Genomic DNA, 20199 nt, shown 5'->3' with positions numbered 1-20199 from the left:
GAGATGCAGAGATCTCAGGTCCAAGAAGCAGTTACCTAAGTTAAAGAAGGCTTGTCACTGAGTTGGCGGAAAGGATGTGAAGTCCTTTGGTGAAGGAAGTACCAATACCCACAAGATCACAGATCTTGAGAGAATAACTAATATACAGAGGGGCTAAACTAGCAAATTTCGATTTTCTTGTAATAAGCATGTAAAATGGACCTATCCCAGTGTGGGGGTTCATTATGAATGAGGCAGTAGTATCATAGCAGCTTGCTATGGTATAAAGTTTTAATTTTTTTAAGTTTATGATAGTAGCTCCCCCAGCTCTTCATTCACTAAAAGGGGAAGCAGGGTAAATGTACAATGCTAATTTAAGCAGTGGTTGCCTGCAGAGGCGTAGTGAATAAAGTTATGGTCAGGAAGACTTGAGTTCAAATCCCCTGACTGCCTTCAGTGACCCAGCTCAAATCACTCCACCTCAGTAAATTCCCCAGGACCTTTCCTTGTCACATCACAGACAGGTTGAGACCTCCCTCGGTGAAAGGAGTTCCCTATGTTGACGAAACCAAATTCCTGAAATTTCCTGACACTATATCCGATTTGAGATTGAAAGTCTGGGTCCAGATTCGCAGAGGATAGAGCACTTCTCATTCGGACGTTCAGAGGATAAAAGACATTTGTTCTTTTTGTTTTTTATATTTTGTTATATATAAAACCCGGGTTCTGGCCGCTGAGATAGGGCTTCGGACCCAAGAGGGGACAGAGATGATGTTAAGAGTCTCTTCCTTTACGTTATCTTGCGGCTGGAACTAGAGAGTGCACCCCCCAGAACACATTCACAGAGAAATCTCAGCCTCTGCATTCCCGTGCAGGCGCCCTCCCAGACAACTAACTTCCCGGTTACCCAGCAACGGAACTCTGCCAATGGCGCACCGGAGGGGCAAGAGGAGTGGTCCGTGAACTGGCTAGATTGGGCTCTGGCCAAGCGTCCCGAGGAAGAGTTCGAAACCAGCTTGGCCCTGCGCTTATCCGAACACTTCAGGGAGCGTGCTTGGGTAATCCAAACTGTTGGGAAGCGCAAAGCGAGCTGGGGCGGTGCGCTCCCGGTGCGGCGGCTGAGTTAAGGAGGTCCAGGGCTTCAGCTGCCGGGAGCTGCCCTAGCTCCTTCTACCCCAAGCCCTGGCGAGGAGCCGCCGCCTCCACCTTTCTACGTAGCCCAGAACACTTGAGGAAGGGATCCATCCACCATGCAGGTGAGTCGGAAGGAAGCGAGGACTGGAGAGAGAGTCTCTTGAGCTTAGCCAAGAGAGGTGTTGGGCAGAGAGGGACACACAACAAACAAAGAAATCGATCCTTCTTCTGGATCTTCTTGTCTCTGTCCGTTATAGAAAAGAGACTGGATTTAGTGTCAGAGGACCCAGCTCTGACTTGCTGTGTGACTCTGGGCAAGTAAGTTAGCTTCTCAGGGCCTCAGTTTCCTTATCTGTAAAATGAAGTTAAACTTAGATGGCCTTCTAGCTTGAAAGTTCTGTTCCTTCGATCTTGTATTTAGAGGATTATTGTACTGGTTCTGCCAAGAGGCACAGTGTAAATTACCATAGACAATTGTATATCGACTCTTCTGCTTAAATTGAGCCCTTGCGCTTCGAAGCTCCTTAATGCGTCACACCTTAATAAAGTTTTAAAGGTTTATAAAGCTCCTTCCTCACAGGAACTCTTTGAAGAGTGGCAAACTTAATTGTGTCTCTCTCTCCTTTCCTTCCTATTTATGAGAAAGCTAAGCTTCTCCGGTTTGGGGGTGAAAGTGATTAGTATTTACTGGAATCATAGGGATACAAAGAGTGTGTGGGATCCTTTTATTCCCTGGATTCAAACCCCAAGGAAAATCTTTTTCCTTGGCAGAAGCTTCTCTGCTCTGAATTAGCCTGACCAAGACTTTCTAGAGAACTATACTTCTAAGGATTTTTTTTTTTTAGTAGAGCAAGATTTCCATTTTTTAACATCGAATCTGCAAAGAATAAGTACTCTTAACTAGATCATCTCTAAGGTCCCTTCTAGCTCTTGTTCCCATGATTTATTTTTGTAAAGGCACGTTTAGAATGGCCAGGCTTCTTTACCCTCCTTTACCTTATTTACAACCAAATGAATTGTTAGACAAGTCCCATACAGTAATTAAAAGGGTGTTGATTCTGTGTTCCTGGAACTGAAAGGGGAGTGGAATGGGTCAAGTAGAAGTTTGGCTCTGAAAGGGTGCTACCATTCATTAATGTGTGTGGAGAGCACTTAAAAAGAAACTGGTATTCTCCTAAAAAGAGGTATGAAAAATTAAAGTCTATTTCAGACTTGTTTGGTGCCACATTTCTGTTTGCTCATATTTTCCATCTGGCAGAAAAATTGAATTCTATTAAAACATATTTTAAGGACGATAAAATTAGAGTTGAAAGGGTCCTTAGACAAGATATATATAGTGAATCTTCATTTTGAAGGTGGGTAAACCGAGGCAGAGAGGAATTAAGTGATTTTTCTAGACCGTATGTAGTAAATAGCAGCACTAGCATTCTAGCCCAGGACCCCTGATATCCAGTCTTCTTGTTACTACACTAGATTTTATCTATCAATAGTGAAATGAGCTTTTACTTTTAAGTGCCAAGTAAGGTAGTTCAATGCCTGAATAATGTGAAAGAAGTAGGAGCCATTGTTTGGAATGGGGTGTTTAAAGTACTTAGGTAAGGGGACTCAGTATGAGAATAGCTATTTGAGACTTTTAAAGTTTGCTAAAGACATCATTCAATTATTCTAGGCTTAAGATTTAGTTATCTCTTTACTACAGAATAAAGGGGGGGGGGGGAATAGGAGGAAACCAGCTAAAGGTACTGTATTTGCATTTTTTAATTTTAGGAATTTTACAGTCTTCTATTTGGGAATTGCTAACAAGTTTGACTTGGATCTTAGTATTTTATTCCCAAGTATTCCGTTCCCACAACTCAGCCTCATCTGATTGTCCTTATTTAGTAAACTTGTGTGGATTGTTGAAGAATTTTCAAAGCATATGGAAACTAATATTAGTCAGCATGCCTAGAGGTCCTCCTATACTCTATCACTGAATTCAAAATTAGTCTTCTTAGGATCCTCAAGCATATGAATTTTGCAGTATTATGAATATAGTAAAGTTTATTTTTGTCACTTGTGAAAGTAGGTCTAACTTGGAAGCCCCTACAAAGATAACATTCATTAAAGAATTCAATGATAAAGGAATATTTGTAATTTTAAATTTTTAATTAATATCTTTCATTTTTAGATTTCCCAATTTGTTCTGTTATCTCTTCTCCAAGAGTCATTAAAAAAACTTTTCAAAAGAAAAAAATCAGCAAAACCAATCAATGTTTTTTAAAAATCATTATATGCAATGAGAAACATCTGTAATTGCTCCTCCCTAAGGAGAGTGGGTGGAGAGGAATGTCTTATTTATCTCTTCTTTGGAACCAAATTTCTTTTTTTTTTTTGTAATGTTGGAACATTAATTTTATGTTGTTTTGTAGTGGTTCTTTCTTTGTGTTATTCTAATCCTCCTGTGTGTTGCTTTTCTGAGTCTTCTTACTTTACTTTGTATTATAAAAGACTATATTCATCTTGCTCATCATTTCTTACAATAGTGTTATATTCCATTACATTTATTACCACAAGTTATTTATCTCTAATCAATGGGCATCAACTTTGTTTCCTGCTTTTTTACTACCACAAAAAAAAAAAAGTGTTTTTACGGAATCTTTTATTTTTTTAATCAATGAACTCCTTTATACCTAGGTCAGAGGGTATAGGTATTTTAGCCACTTTATTTGCATAGTTCAAAATTGCTTTCTTGCATCTTGCATAGCTCTACTATCAGTGCTTTAGTAAGCCCATCTTTTCACAGTTCCTCCACTGTTCTTGTCATCTTTGTAAGTTTTCTGAGTTTTCAAATGAAACTCTAGAAGAACATTTAAATTATAGCTCAACCCAATATTGGTCTTAAGGAATTTTACTATATGTTATTTCAGTCCCTGCAACTCAGGAATTTGAGACATAGCAGCTTTGTAGATACTATGAAGGTGAGAAGGGTAGCTACAGTGTTGAAAGGCAGTAAAAATTCCAAAGAAGCTCAATAGAGTTAAAATGGTCCTCTGAATCTAGTAAGATGAAATTTAGTAGGAATAAAGGTAAAAAATATATTTGAGCTTTTACAAAGTACATCGTTGCAGGAATGGGAGAAGAATGTATAGACAGCAATTCATATGAAAAAAGATAGAGGGACTATAGTAGACTGCAAGTCCAATAGGAGGAAGCACTGGCATGACGGTCACAAAAATTAACACAAGAGTAGGTTACATTAGTTGAATCAACAGAATATGAGGGATCATTCCCACTGTACCTTGCTTTGGGAGGACCACTTCTAGATCATTGTGGTCAAATCCATTCGACAGACATTTATTAAGTAGTTACTAAGTGCCAGCTACTATACTAGATGTTAGAAATAGATCATTAAAACAATACTTACCGTCAGGGAGCTTACATTCTTTTGGCAGGGGATACAGCACATATACAAGTAAATTCAAGGTATTTACAAAGTAATATAAAATACAAATATCCCTTCTTGTCACAGGGGGCTCAGAAGCTTGGTACCTCCCCCCATCTGGAAAATATTTGTAAAATTTTTTGGCCTTCCCACTGAAGAAGTCTGATTTTTTTTCTTTTTTATGAGATGTTTATAGTACCTTATTGTACATTTTGGATTAGGCATTTGGTCATAGACCGTTTTATGCATTTCTGAGTTTCCAGATTTTTTCTGTGTCATCTGCTGGCCTTCACATGTCATCTTTGGCTTCTACAAAACTCCCCAAAATTCTCATTTAATTTCTTATGCCAACCAGCTACATATTGAAATCACAATGGGGAAGTCATGATGTGGAAGGAATAGCTGTGCCTTCAAGAGAAAATGAATGCTAGTAACAGGTCATCAGGTAATAGGAAAGCTAGGCATATTCAAATGATAAACTTATAATATTCCAAGGGAAAGTAAAAATAATATGTATACATATATGCAAATATTCATTTAATATAGATGTGTGCCTTGTATATAATTTCATATTTGTGAAAGTTAATTACTACATATTTGAATTATTATAGTCATTTTCATATTCATTTGCTATTTTGTTAGCATCATGTATGTATTGTCTTGTTACATGTTTCTGCATTCTACACTAGTCTGTTAGCTATGCATGGTTTTGCTATTTATTTATGTGCACATATATTCCTGTTTCTGCCAAATGATTTATTAGGCCTATAGTTACTTTTGACTTTTTGCTATTAGGCATATTTGCTTGTGCTCAATGGTTACTTGTGCTACAAATGCATTTTGTGAACAGCATATAATTTAAATATGCAGTTCCTGAGGTAGCCTGTTGTGATGCTCTATACCAGAGATGTCAAACATTTAACCTGAACCAGATTAAAATGTAACAGAGAAATATTTAACAAAATAAATAAGAAATACAATAAAACACGGACTTTTTTATTTAAAATTTTTATTTTATTATTATTATGATGATGATGAAATCAATATGCAACCTGAAGGGATCCTTAGGTATGGTTTGGTGGTCTGTATTTCTATTTGAATTTAACAGCTGTTTTACACCATATTGTGCCATTGTTGAGATAAATATCTTTGTCGCTATCCATATCTTGCTGAATGTGAACCCAAGAACCTAGCATGCTAGGTTCTTGTAGTTTAAACTTAATGTTTGTGTTGATACTGTAATATACAAATCTAAACATCCCATGATCCACCTCTGTTTTGCCAGGGACTAAAAAATTCCAAACATCAGGGAGAGAAGTAGCAAGGTTTGGGGGAAATTGATTCCTCTGCAGGCATGGAGAGAAATTTCTTAGATCCTAGCTCTAAATTTTTTGGGAAAGGTTTCAAACAGACAGCTTTGATTCTTTCCATGCTGAGAAAGACAAAGAGACTCTTGAAGGTTATATGCACCCAGAGTTGGGACAACTAGGAACAGTTAGGTGGTATAGTGGATTGGGCTTGAAGTCAGGAAGATCTGAGTTAAAATGTGGCCTCAGACACCTATAATTTATGTGACCCTGGACAAAATCATTTAACTTGTATTTTCCTAAGTTCCTCATCTGTAAAATGGGGACACACTGGAGATGGAAATGGCAAACCACTCCAGTGTCTTTGCCAATAAGACCCCAGGACAAAAGTTAGTTACTACTGAATGAACAAAGGGTTGGGACATTTATGCAGGTGATTCAAGACAGGGAGGAGAGGAAGAGACAGATATTTAAGCAGATAAATTGAAGATGTACAGTTAACTGTGGTTGCTATTGAGCATGCCTGCATTTGAATGTGAAGTTTGACACCTTTGTACACTTCTAGATGGAAGAGAGAGCTGTGAGTAGAGCATGGGATGTGTGTGAACAGTGATGATCCTGCTCCTAATTCATGTGGATAATGAAGTTCCTTCCCTCCCTCCCTCACTTCTATCTGAGAGGGCAGCTGTCCAATGCAGAATTTTCTGTTTTTAAAATTGTTTACTTAGTATTTGAATGGACAGCATATCTGACTAGTTTGAGCTAAAGGTACAATCCCAATTTCCTAGCTGTGTGTCTCATTGTCTATGAAAAGGAGAAGACAAAGAATAAGTAGAGAGTGACAAGCAGAGAGGAGGTCCAGCAGGTGCATCTGCTTCCTTGGTGAAGACCTGGAGAGCAGCGACCACATTTTTCCTTGGATAATACTGCCTTGGAAGCACCAAAAACTTACAGTTCCCAGAACAAGCCCTGAAAACAAGCCACAATGTGACAAACAAGCTACGTGACTTCTTCATTTCATTTTCCTCTTCCCGCTCTGCAGGCAGTGTCCTGTGTTCTCCACCCTTTGAAATTTCATCTATAATAAGAGCTTCAACTATACAAATGGCATTCAATTCTATATTTATCCAGTGCTGATCTCTCCCCAGAGCTCCTAATTACTCTCTAGACCTCCATACCTGTATGCCCCTCTTAGATAGCTCATGTTCAATAAATCCAAAGCTCATTTTTCTCATCTCACCTATTCTTTCTACAAATTTTCCTGTTTCAGGCAACCAAACAAAAAGTGTTTCTTTCTTTTGAACCCTTACCTTCCATCTTAGAATCAATATTATGTATTTGTTCCAAGACAGAAGAGCAGTAAGGAATAGGCAGTGGGGGTTAAGTGACTCATCCACAACAAGGAAATGTCTGAGGTCAAATTTGAACCCAGAACCTCCGGTCTCTCGACTTGACTCCCAATCCACTGAGGCACCTAGCTGCCTTCACAAAAAGAATTTATTAATTATTTATTCAATGTCAGACACTATGCTCAGCTGTGAGGATACAGGGAAAGATAAAAACAGCATTTGCCCCCAAAGAGCTTACATTTAATTGGAGAGAGACATGTGAGATATATACAGTGTAAATGGGAAACAGTCATAGAGGATAAAACACCAACGGTTGGTGGAGGTGATAAGGAGATGATCAGGAAAGACTTCTTACACAAAGTGAAATTCAAACTGTCTTGAAGGAAACCAGAGAACATATGAGGTAGAAATGAAGATGAAAAGCCAGGAGACAGCTCAGTACAAGCACTAGAAGTTAGGAGATGGATTTGGGGGTGAGAGGAACAACAGTTAGGCCTGTGTAGAAAGATCATAGATTGAAGAAGGGAATAATGTAAAAGATGAACAGAAAGGTAGGAAAGGGTCAAAAAAATGTAAAGGGGTTTAAATTTCTAACAGAAGAATCTATACAGGGTCCTGTAGGCAATGGGAAACTACTGGCAATTATTGAGTAGGATGAAATGGTCAGCTATCACTTTAAGAAAACCACTTGGATAACTGAAAGTCATTGGGGTAGGGAAATATTTGAGGCAGGGAGAACATCTACAAGGCTATTGCAATAGTTCAGGTGAGAGATGATGAGGGCCTGTCCTAGAGTAGTGGCTGATTGAGTGAAGAAGAGATGCATATCAGAAATGTTGTGGAGATAAAAACAAGATTAGGGAATGAATTGGCTGAGGGGAGAGAGGATAGTGAATTAAGGATGACACAAAAGCTATAAAACTAAGTGACAGAATATCAGTGTTTTTTGACAGTAATAAAGAAATTTGGGATTGAGGAACAGATAAAGAGTTCAATATTTATAGACACCAAAATTGGAATATATATGGACAATTTATTTCAGTGTCCAAAAAGCAAATCATGATTGAGGGTTATGTTTCAAGAGAGAAACAAAGGCTGGATATATAGCTCTGGGATTCAGCTGCATAGAACTGATCATTTAACCCATGGGAGTTGATGAAAACACCAAGAGTGATAGTGAAATAAGCAGATTGATGCTGTATTGTTTTTAATTGATTCTATTTACAGTGCATTTGTTTTGTCCTGTAACTGCCCAAGTCATGATTCTCTCTCTCTACATAGTTCAGAATTCAACTGGACTTTAATGAGTTAAGTTTAGAAATCCAGGTGTCTTCTTAATCACTGTTCTCTTGTTACCCAAAGAAGTCTGGTCTATGATTGCATACCTTGCAGGTGGACTCATACAATGAACATTTATTAGTCACACCTCAGCTCTGTAATTAGCATATTGATTTTTCCATTCATGATGTTGAGCTATTTTAACCCTGCGTACAGAGCCCTGCTTTTTATTCTGTAATCTCCAAAACTATAAAAGAGAGCTCTTCCCTTCATTCAAGTCTTAGTTTTACTGAGGAAGCTGACATCCTATTTACTGATGAATTTGTTCTTTACTAATAAACCGATCATGTTAGGAACTGTGTGCCTCATTTTACTTTAATTTTTAACTTATAATAGTAGAACATTAAGGGACACCCTCAGATATTTAGCATTATGGAAAGGTGAAAAAAAAAATGGAATCTGAGAAAAGTGGTCAGAAAGCTATATAAAAAGAAGAGAATAATATCTCAATAACCTAGAGAGGAAAAAATATCTGGGTAAGGATGATGATAGACAAGTCAGGTGCTAAAGAGGTCAGACAGGCAGAAAATAAAAAAAGTCTTAGTTTTAGCATCTAAGAGATCATTGTTAACTTTTAGAGGGAGCAGTTTCTGTTAATGATATCAGAATTCAAATTGTAGAAGTTTCAGAAGAAAGGGAGAAGAGAGGAAGGGGAAGATGAGATAATACTTGTAAAGTACTAAGCACAATGTCTGACCCAAAGTTAGTGCTTATAAATGTTTACTCCCTATTCCTCCAGCATAAACACTGTTGTCAAGGAGTTTAGCAGAGAATGGGAAGAGAAACAGAAGATAGTGGAGGAGGTGGTTGGATCAAATGAAGGTCTTAAGCCTGGGCATATTTGTAGACATCAAGGAAGGAGACTGTAATAGGGAGAGACTGAAAATAAGAGGAACTAGGGAGAGAGAAGGGGTTAGGATCAGTGGACATGTAGATAGGCCTTGTCAAGGCCACTTCTTCATCTGAGAATCTGGGGAAGATGATTAAGTAAAGTGAAATGTGGAGAAGTTGGAGGTGAGTGACCTCACTTTTCATTGAAAGTATGAAGTAAAGTCTTTAGGAAAGAGGATCTGGGGAGGGGGTACCATAGGAGACACAGCTGGTCCAGTCATTCAAGCTCAAAATGTATTACTATTTCAATCACTTACAACCTCAAGTCTTTGGAAACTATTCTAAGATGGGGGGGGGGGGGGAATGCTTTCCCAGAAGAATACTTCACATCCTAAAATATGAACTCCAAAGGTTTGAGGTTGTGATTGAGATAGCAATGGAATTTATAACTGCATGGTAGGCATAAGTAGGCTATAGTATATTTCAAAAGATTCACTACACACAAGATGTTTTTTTAAGGATATAATTGATGAAATGTATACTAGAAAAAGTTGATTAAGTAACATGCAAGTAATGTATGTAATCAATGAAATGTAAAAAGATCTAGTGAAAAGCCCCATCCATCACATGGAATAGATACTCTCTGGGATATCTCCCTCTATGAGAGAGAACATGGCCAAGAATTACACAGATAAGCGTGATAGCAAGCAGGCTACAACACTGAAGGAATAAAGTTTTATATTCATGAGGTCACAAATTTATTGAGAGATGGAAAATGAAACCTTAAGTTCACAGCTGTCTTCCCTTAAAAAACTAGATTCTACTCTTCCTGAAAGTGCTATACCACCATTGTACAAAATTAAAGGACTAGTAGAGGTTTCAAATTATAGGACGGAAGAAAGTGGGATAGGCTAAATGCCTTTCAGTATAATCTAATGTAAATTAATATCAAGTAGGGAGAGAAGGGTGGTGACTCTTTGGATTTGATAAACTGTATATTCCTATACAAGCTATTGTTTTTTGAACTTGTTATGTCCCTATACCTATTATATGAGTATTATTTATATAGACTTATTAGAATTTCATACTTGATAAAAAAAAGTTTTTTTAATTATTATTTGCTTTATTGATTATCTCTTCATATCCTGAACTTATATTTGATGCATCTGGCCTATAACAACATATTTGTTTGTTTGTTCCTATTCTTTTGCAAAATAGGATCCAAATGAAGACACTGAGTGGAATGATATATTAAGAGATTTTGGAATTCTTCCTCCAAAAGAAGAAAAAAAGGATGAGACTGAAGAAATGGTTTTACGTTTACAGAAAGAAGCAATGGGTAAAATTATAGATCTTTAGAGTAATAATGCCATAGAAGAAATAAGATCACAAAAAAAGAAAAGGAATTTAGTGATTATCTAGTTCACTCCCCTTATTTTATAAATGAGGAAAGAGACCCACAGAGAGATGCAATTATTTATTCAGTTACCCAGCAAGTTAGTGACAGAACTAGGAATAGAACCTGGGTCTTCTGATTCCCAATACAGTGTTCTCTCTTCACCATCACATTACTTCTTTATTTGACAATTCCATGAGATACTGTTTCTCCAATAATTTTTTTATGGAATTGAGGTGTTTCAAATGTAAATGGGAATTTCAGGAGAAAAAGAGTTAATGGAATAAGGTATGAATAGGCACCATTTAGTGTTACTTTTTGCTTTATTGATTCTTTGTAACAATTGGCACCCACATTTCCATAACATCCCTTTAACCCAGAGGCATCCCATACTCTGGGACTCTCTATAGTCATATTTATGTATTCCATTCGTTTCTTGCAAGTGCAAAAATTTTCTGTACCTTAGTTTAAGAAACACTGCCCTCAGGTTTACTGTTTTGCTAAGATGTCCAATCACTGGGTTCATTTCATATGAATCATTAAGTTGTAAATTCCTTTCTTAGCTGTAAAATTCCAGTTATACATTTTTTTGAAGGCTAAAGACACTTGAGTTTTGAACAAATTCTTCAATACTTGAATCTCTATCATTGCTTCAGAATATTTCTGGTTTAAGTGTGTAGATATTTTTCAGATGTGAAAAAGATGAAATATATATGTGAAAACTTTATGAAATATTTAACTATGGAAAATTATTCTACATGAGAATAGGAGGTGTCCCTTACTCATTCCCAAGGCTATCCTTTCTCCTCTGTTTCTTTGATCTCTGATTCCTCCAAGGCCTTGTTCCACCAATTCTTTTCTCATGCGTAGTTTTTCTCATGTCCATTAATTCTGTCACATGTCTTCTGATATGCTGAATTTTCTTCACCATTTAAAAGTAATGCCATAAAGTAGAACAAGAATCTTTTCTCCATTATATTATCCCATGAATTTGTCCCATTTACCACCTTCACTGTAGGGCCAAACCTAAAAAAGCAATCTGCATGTTTTCATTCATTCTTCTGCTTCTACTAATCTAAGTTCCATCTGACTATGCTCAATTTATTGTCAAAATCACGTCTTCCACTGTGCAGCCACATAATCCCTTATGTGGCGCCTCCTTCTCATTCAGTTACTCTCAGAACAAAGCACAATGCAAAGGATTATGTGGAAGTAGTACTGTACATAAGCAACACCGTGCTTTGCAGTGCTGCCACATACTGTGCTCCTCTCACTGACCACCAATAAAAGAGGTGCCCCTTCCGGAAGTGCAGTGGGGGCCAGATAAATGGTCTCAGGGGCTGCATGTGGCCCTCGGGCCATAGTTTTGGGACCCCTGCTCTAGATGTATGTTATTTTCTCTTTAACCCAGTTCCAATGAGAATAAGGTTCCTGCACTACCTTCTCTCCACCTTATCTTTCCCTCCATTGTAACAGTCCTTCCATTCATGTCTCTTTTACATGAGGTAATTTGCTCCATTTTATCTCTCTGATCATCCCATCATAATCATCTCAACCCCAAGCTTTCTATCTATGTATATACTCCTTCAAACTAACCTAGTAATGCTAATATTCCTAAGAGTTAAAAATTCTATTTTCCCACATAAGAAGTAAATAATTTAATCTCATCAAGTCCCTTATAATTAATCTTTCATGTTTACTTTACTGTTTCTCCTGATTCTTGTAAGTCAAATTTTCTGTTCAATTCTTGTCTTTTCCTTGAGAATACCTGAAAAAGTTTTAGTTCATTAAATATCCACTTTTTTCCCTTACAGAACTGCCTTTAGGTAGGTTATTCTTTATGGAAAACCAGCTCCTTTGTTCTTCAGAATGTTCAGTCTTTTAATGTCAAGGCTTCTAAATCTTGTGTTATCCTGACTCCACAATATTTAAATTCTTTATTCTTGCTTGTAATATTTTTCTCCTTGACCTGAAAGTTCTGAAACTTTACTATAATGTTCCTGTGAGGTTTTGTTTTGGGGATATATTTTAGGCAGTGATTGGTGGCTTTTTTTCCCCCAACTGTTGTTTTACCCTCTAGTTCTAGAATTTTAGGGTGATTTTCCTTAATAATTTTTTGAAGTAGGGCAGAACTAAATAGAGCAGTGAATAGAGCACCAGGCATGATGTCAGGATGTCCTGGGTTCAAATCTGGATTCAGACACTGTCTAGCTATATGACCCCAGGCAAGTCACTTAACTCTGTTTGCCTACCTCTTGCCCTTCAGTCTCAGAGTTGTAATTAAGACAAAGAACCAAGATTTAAAAAAAATAATAATTTCTTGGAGTATAGTGTGTAGACTCTTTCTGATCATCTCCTTCAAGCACCCTTCCATGATCCATCTCCACCCCAGTTGAAAATTACATTACATTCCTCCATTTTCACAATCTGCCTTTTATCTCTTATTCTTGAATTACATACAGTGCTATTATTGTTCATTTGTTCTGAATCATTGCTTGTATTCATGTGGCATATAATTGGGATAGAATATAAGCCTCATGAAGGTAGGAATTGTTTCAATTACTTTTGTATCTTTCTCAGTCCCTAATGGTGTCATCCATGTATTAAACACATTTAATGGTTATTGAATTCCTATGTTTCAGTTAAACCATATGAAAAAATGACTCTTACCCAGTTAAAAGAAGCTGAAGATGATTTTGATGATGAAGATATGAAGGCTATGGAAATATATAGGTACAGTAAAGTTTCTAACAATATTCCTTATATTTTTTGCATTTGAATGGATCCAGTACGTGATCTCTAAGCAGTGGCAACATTGAGTTGCTGAGATAAAGACTATGCTCAAGCTGAAGAGAAAGTAGGAATGCTAAGAGGCAAAATTGAAGACTCCATGCCATCCAAGAATAGAGAACAGCCACTGCAAAGACAAAGAAAAAATAATAAATTAGCATGTATTAGGAACAATAAGAATTCTTTTTGGCTGAATTATAGTTAATGAAAGGCAATGATGTATGTAGTTGGACTTGGAGATGTGCCAGATTGGGACAGGCTTTAAGTGATGATGGAATGTATATTTGATGCTAGCAGAAATAGGGAATGTTTTAATTGACTGAGTAGGGAATGACATGGTCAGACAAAATTTAGATTGGAAGAGAGAGAGACTTGAAGAAGGGAGACCAGTTAGGAAGCCATTGCAGTGGTCCAGTGACAACCTGTACTAGATTTTTCTATATGACTGGAGAGAAGAGGGCAAATGTAAAAGATGTGGCAGTTAGACAACAAAATATGGTAACTGATTGATTGGATTTGTGGTATAAGTGAGAGTGAGGAGCTGGGGATGACACTAATATTGCTGGATGATTGGGAAGATGGTGAAACCCACAGAAATTAAATAGCTTTCAAGGGTGCTGGGTTTGGGAGAGAAGTAGATGATAAGATGCCTAATCAATCTTGTAGATTTTAGACTAATTTGGAAAAGTACTCTGAACCATAATGATATTGTAGATCATATGAATATATGCCAAAGATACTTGTATGAAGTCCAAGGAAATGACATCAGAGATATCACCTCCAAGAAGCTATATCTTGAATTTGAAAGATTGATTCCCCTGCATCCTCCTTAGCCATTTGCAAGCAAAAAGACCCAAAGAAAGCCCTCAGATTTGTAAGAAAGGCAATCATAGCAGAGAAAGTGTTCAAAATGCTTTTCTAAAAAAGTTAGAATCAGTAGGGAGGGGTAGAGGGGAAGGAAGGGAAGGGGGAGAGTAAATGTGTATATAGTAAGGGGATAATTTTTCAGCTCTACAACTCCCTGAATTCTGAATAATGCAGGGAACCCATCAATAGCATTCTTGACCATATCTTCTTTGTGTAAAGTTAAAAAAAAAACAATAAAAAATCATTTCCCTAAAAAAAATTATGTCCAGAGGTCAGGGGATATCTATAAATTACCACCTTCATCTGAAGGGTTGAAGTAAGTATGGCATTCTGACATACTCTAGAATAGTAAAGATAGGACTGAACTATGGCAGAGAAGGGAGATACTGAGGCAGGTCATTGCCTCTCTGAACATTTCAGACCAAAAGACCCAGACAGGATCTTTCCCCAATTTCCACTCCTGGTGCCTGTCTAACTAAAGACATTGTGATCTGCTATTTTGTTACCCAGATGTTTAATGTAAACTGAAGTTTGTCTCAACTACAAAGTCCAGTAGTTGCCTATTGAGAGAAATAAATGTAGTTAAGCAGAATGATTGCAGTGGACCATTGATGACATACATGCTTCCTGCCTCCTAGAAGAAGGATCAATAGACTCAAGATGCAGAATGAGAAATGGTTTTTTTTTTTGGACATGGCCAGTGTAGGAGTTTGTTTTAACTGACTATTAATATTTGCTACAAATATTTTTTCACTAAGGAGCAAGAGAGATGGAAAGGAGAGGAAATATTTTTTCTTAATTGAAATTGTTTTCATTTAATTAAAAATTATAATAATGGGGGCAGCAAGGTGACTCAGTGGATTAAGAGCCAGACTTAGAAGATCTTGGATTCAAATATGGCCTCAGATACTTCCTAGTTGGGTCACCCTGGGCAAGTCACTTAACCTCAGTTGCCTAGCCCTTAGCTGCCTTCTGTTTTGGAACCAATAATTTGTATTGGTTCCAAGAAGGAAGGTAAGGGTTAATAATAATAATAATAATAATAATAATGTTAAGCAGAGAGCTCTTTTTCTGACTCATTAATACTTCTAATTAAAGACTCAGAGCAGTTGTGATAGTACTCATAAATTTTTGTCTAACATAAACTCCCTAAAAAGGAGGGAACCACGTGGACCTTAGGAGCCACTATGTGGTCTCCTAGTCTTAAAACAAGCTAAATTGTTATAACAGGGTGTTAATACTTGTAGCAACCTCTCTCTTCTCTGGCCTTAGATCACCTGATTTCTTTCAAAGGTTGACCCAAGTACTGTCTTCTACATGAGACTTTTCCCAATTCACCACCCAGCTGCTAGTTCCTCTCCCTTTCCTTGCCTACCTACCTACTTACCTATAATATCCAATGATATTATATTTATTTTATGTAGGTCTTTGATACTTATATCTGTACATGTTGTTCCCCACAGCGAAAGCTCCTTGAGAGAAAGCTATTTCACTTTTGTCTTTATATTCCTAGTATCTTATCACAGCATCTGGCCCATAGTAACGTCCTAATAAATGCTTGTTAATTATTACAAAAACATTTGATGTGAATAACCTCTACTGTTTCTACCTCTTCTTTCTTTTTTTCTCTCTTCAGAAATATAGAGCTTTTAGACGGTCTTGCCTTTCCTGTCTTTTATAATGGGCACAAGCATGCCAAAAATGTCAAAAGAAATTCATAATAGAAAGCTAGAATACAGTGATACTTCCTGAATTTTCTTTAAATTGGCAGCACTATAAAGTCATTTTTATAACTACTCATTTAAACATTTAGAGTCTATAAAATTATGCCAACAGAATTATAACAACTGCCTTCTAATAATTTTCATTTTTTTAATTAGACAAAAGCGTTTACAAGAATGGAAAGCTCTTCAGAAAACACAAAAATTTGGGGAACTAAGAGAAATTTCTGGTGACCAATATGTGAAGGAAGTTACAAATGCAGAAAAAGATGTCTGGGTTATAATTCACTTATATAGACCAAGGTAATCCCTGTTCTATTTCTCCAGAATGTCTATCTGGTGTGATTTTTAATGTACTTTTATGTTTTTAAGGTTCAAGTTTCCTCTCACTTGGTACCTAAATGAGTTTCTTAGTATAAAAGTTCCTTCTCTATTCTTCATTCTTTTTTTTGGTTCCTTTTACCTTTTTTCATTTCTCAGCTGGAGTTAGCCTATCTGGCAAAACACTTCAGTTTTACATGTGTCTTTTTACCTTTTTCGGAAATGTTTCCCCCTTAGTTGCCTCCTCTCAATAAGTACATACAGTCCAGCAACAAAAGAAATACAGGATTGTTGCTTTGAGGTCTGTAGTCCAAGAGTTTGATAACATAGCTTCTGTCTCAACCAACCTTATACCAGTTGGATTTGAGTAGCCTCACTTCCAAAATCCTGGGCTTCTGTGGTAATTGCCTTTATTTTTTACAACTTGCATTTCTACAGTTCCATGAATCTTCTGTTCATTATCTCAGGAGTTGGGTTCCCCGTGGAGTCTGTTTTTATCATTCCTTTCTGATTCACCCAAGGGGACTAATTTGTATCACATGAAAGGATTATCTGGCATGGTTGCATTTTTACAGTTAACTTAAGGCTTTTATTATCTGGCCATTTTTTTTTTTTATGAAAGACCAAATCTCTTACATAATGTCTTAGCTCCATTTTCTAGATAAGGAAACTGAGACTCATTAAGTGACATGCCTTGATTATATAGTGGCAAAGCCATGATTCAAATATAATCTAAAAATTAAAAAAATAATGTAGTAGTTCATATTATAAAATGCTTCACTTTAGAAAAATATATTGTATATCTGATATTTTTTTAAAAATTAGATTACAAATCCAAGGCTCTTTCCAAATTGCCATGGTACTTCATAGGTCAAATGTGTAACGCCACTGAAAAGTCTAGTTGATAACCAATGGGCTATCTCTGAAAAAACATATTAGAAAAACCAATTAGAATTTGAGATGATTATCCAAAGTAGTGACACAATATTGGAAGACAGACTTACATAAACTTAATATAATTATTTGGACTTCTCTGGCTTATCATCTCTCTTTTTAAAGTAAGTTAAAATATCATCCTTAGTTGCCTAGTCCTTACTGCTCATCTGCCTTGGAACCAACTCATAGTATTGATTCTAAGAAGATGGTAAGGATTAAAAAAAATATGTATCTATATATATGTGTGTGTGTATATATAAACAATCATCCTTAGGTATTATATTTTTCCCTTAAGTGTGGGAAAGATTTTGATGAAATTAAATGGATCAGTTTCTACTTTTCATCTAGAGTTACTCACAGCAGAGTTTTCTTTTGAGTTGAGCCCTAAATTTCCACAGAAGGGATTTTCATGCATATTATTCCCTTTAAGAGTAACAGGTAGCTTATCCTTACATGTTGCACTCCAAAATGGCTTATCAAGATGGACTTTGATCTTGCTTTCCCCAATCATTCTACCTTGACATGGGACCAGTATGGAAAGGCCAGAGAGCAATGGAGAGAGTGGATTTGTTCCCTTTTCACCCATCTTACCCTGTTGTCTCCTTTTCTAAGATGATTAAAGTGTTCTCTAGGGGTCATAAATGATGTGAATCAAGATCATTGAGATTCCCTGGAATACATTAGAACTACCAGTGTCCTATCTACTTCTTCAGGGACCTTCTAAATTATGAGCTACTGGCAGGATTTAGGCTATCTTGGCTTACCCTGACCAGGAAGCTAATCCCCAAGGTAACACCAATAACTTTTGAACTACCCTAGAGCCAGAAGGTAGAGGCAAACTAATCCAAAAGAAAAAGTGGCAAAATGTTTGAACAGAAAGGAAAATAACATAATGATAGATTTGTGTCATAATAAGACCCTTCTGACTTCTTTTTTCCAACTTACTGTTTTTTTAAATCAACATTTTTCTATTCTTCTTTTATTTCAGCATCCAAATGTGTTTACTGCTTAACCAGCATCTGAGTGTTCTAGCAAGAAAATTTCCAGAAACTAAATTTGTTAAGGCTGTTGTAAATAGCTGTATTCAACACTACCATGACAGGTGTTTACCCACAATTTTCGTGTATAAAAATGGTCAGATAGAAGGAAAATTCATCGGAATTATTGAATGTGGAGGAATAAATCTGAAGTTAGAAGGTAATTTTATCTTGGATTATTTTTAAGGTAACTTGTAAAGATATATAGAAAATAGTACTTGTAGAATTTTTCTGGCTGCCTATTAAATTGCACTCTGATTGTAAAAGAGGTCCATTCCCATATGTCTTTGAAGATGTCTTCCATGTTAACTTTGAGAATTCACTTCATCATTAGTTAATATTGCACAACTTATCAATATGTATCACACATCTATCCTGTTGTTTTAAAGCAATTTTGATTCTTTGGCAATTGTAATAATGCATGATTGGTATCCATGTAATATCTCAAATGCTAAATTGAGATGCTAGCCACTCATCTGACTTTGTTTAGCAAAAGATGTGATTCCAGAGAGTTTCATGTTTGTCCTGGAAAAAGCTTTGAAAGGAAGGAAAGGAAGAAATGGGGAAAATATTTTAAAGAGACAACAAACCTACTCCCTTAGTTTTCCCTCTTTCTCGACTTTGAGACAATGCCTCAGTGCATTCTAATGCTACAGATTCCCTCAGCACCTGGGTCTTCTTCACCTGGACCATCCTTCTTCAGAACATTCCTCTGCCATGCTGACTCCACTGTCCCACTGGAGAGTTCCCCTAGTTGGGGAGGAATCAAAGGCTGACTTGACTGTAATCTCATATCTTTTCTGGTGCTTCTTCTACCTTTCTAGTCTTCAGCAAGATCCCCCCTTCCCATGAGTACATCCTTGCTGGTACTTTTCAGCTTCCTTTTGATGTTTCTTTTTGCTTGTATTTATATCTCTAGCACTTAGCAACAGTGTCTGACACATAATAAGGGCTTAATAAATACTTCTTGCCTTACCTAGAATTTGAGTGCCTGGTTTTAAAATAAATCTATTTTTTATGCTTTTATCAAGTCACATTTTAAATTGTGCTTTCTTAGTTATAAGCTCCAACTTTAATTTTGAACTTTGTTATAGCATATAAATATTTTTTATATTTTCATCTGGATTTTTGTCTGGATCAAAACTTGTTTGTTGATTAAGTAATGTTCCATTTCTTATTACAGAACTTGAATGGAAACTAGCAGAAGTTGGAGCTATACGAACTGACTTGGAAGAAAATCCTAAAAAACAGGTTGTAGACATGATGGCATCTTCCATTAGAAATACTTCTATTTATGATGACAGTAATAGTTCAAGCAGTGACAGCGATGAGACCAAATGTCCTTAGAAATATTTAATAAATGGCTTTCCACTGTTTTTTTGCCCAATCATGTTATTATTGCCTTTATAAATCAGTAATGTGAAGCAATGCAAATAAATTTATTTTAAATTCATATTTACAGTAGAACTCATTACAGCTTTACAACCTGACCATCTTTTTGACATCTGCCCTGCCATGCCACCCTCTTGACCAGAGACCATATCCCAGAGGATATCACCCTTTTAGCTCTAAGGCCTATATGGCCCTAATTGGTTAGTGCTCTGCATGGTCTGCTATTCAGCCATAGCCATCTTCTAGTCATCCATCTTGCTGCCATATGCTTTCTTTGCTCATTCCCAACCCCTAGCTTTCCAGCTCTGAAACATCAAATCATTACTGCTATTACTACTTAGAAGGGATACATCAACCTACTACCCTTATGCCTCCAATCA

General features: G+C 36.6%; 1 protein-coding gene across 1 annotated transcript; it reads left to right on the top strand.

Moving 5' to 3' along the window:
* The first annotated feature begins 897 nt into the window (after positions 1–897).
* PDCL2 (phosducin like 2) lies at positions 898–19803 on the top strand. The gene is made up of 6 exons (XM_007496438.3): positions 898–1235; positions 10578–10698; positions 13398–13488; positions 16293–16436; positions 18379–18587; positions 19611–19803. The coding sequence occupies exons 1-6, from the start codon at positions 1230–1232 to the stop codon at positions 19772–19774; spliced, it is 735 nt and encodes a 244-aa protein (XP_007496500.1). The 5' UTR covers positions 898–1229; the 3' UTR covers positions 19775–19803.
* The last annotated feature ends 396 nt before the right edge of the window (positions 19804–20199 follow it).

Source organism: Monodelphis domestica, chromosome 6 (genome assembly GCF_027887165.1).
Source record: "Monodelphis domestica isolate mMonDom1 chromosome 6, mMonDom1.pri, whole genome shotgun sequence".
In the NCBI taxonomy this organism is placed as follows: Eukaryota; Metazoa; Chordata; class Mammalia; order Didelphimorphia; family Didelphidae; genus Monodelphis; species Monodelphis domestica.
This window is presented reverse-complemented; position numbering and strand designations above follow the sequence as displayed.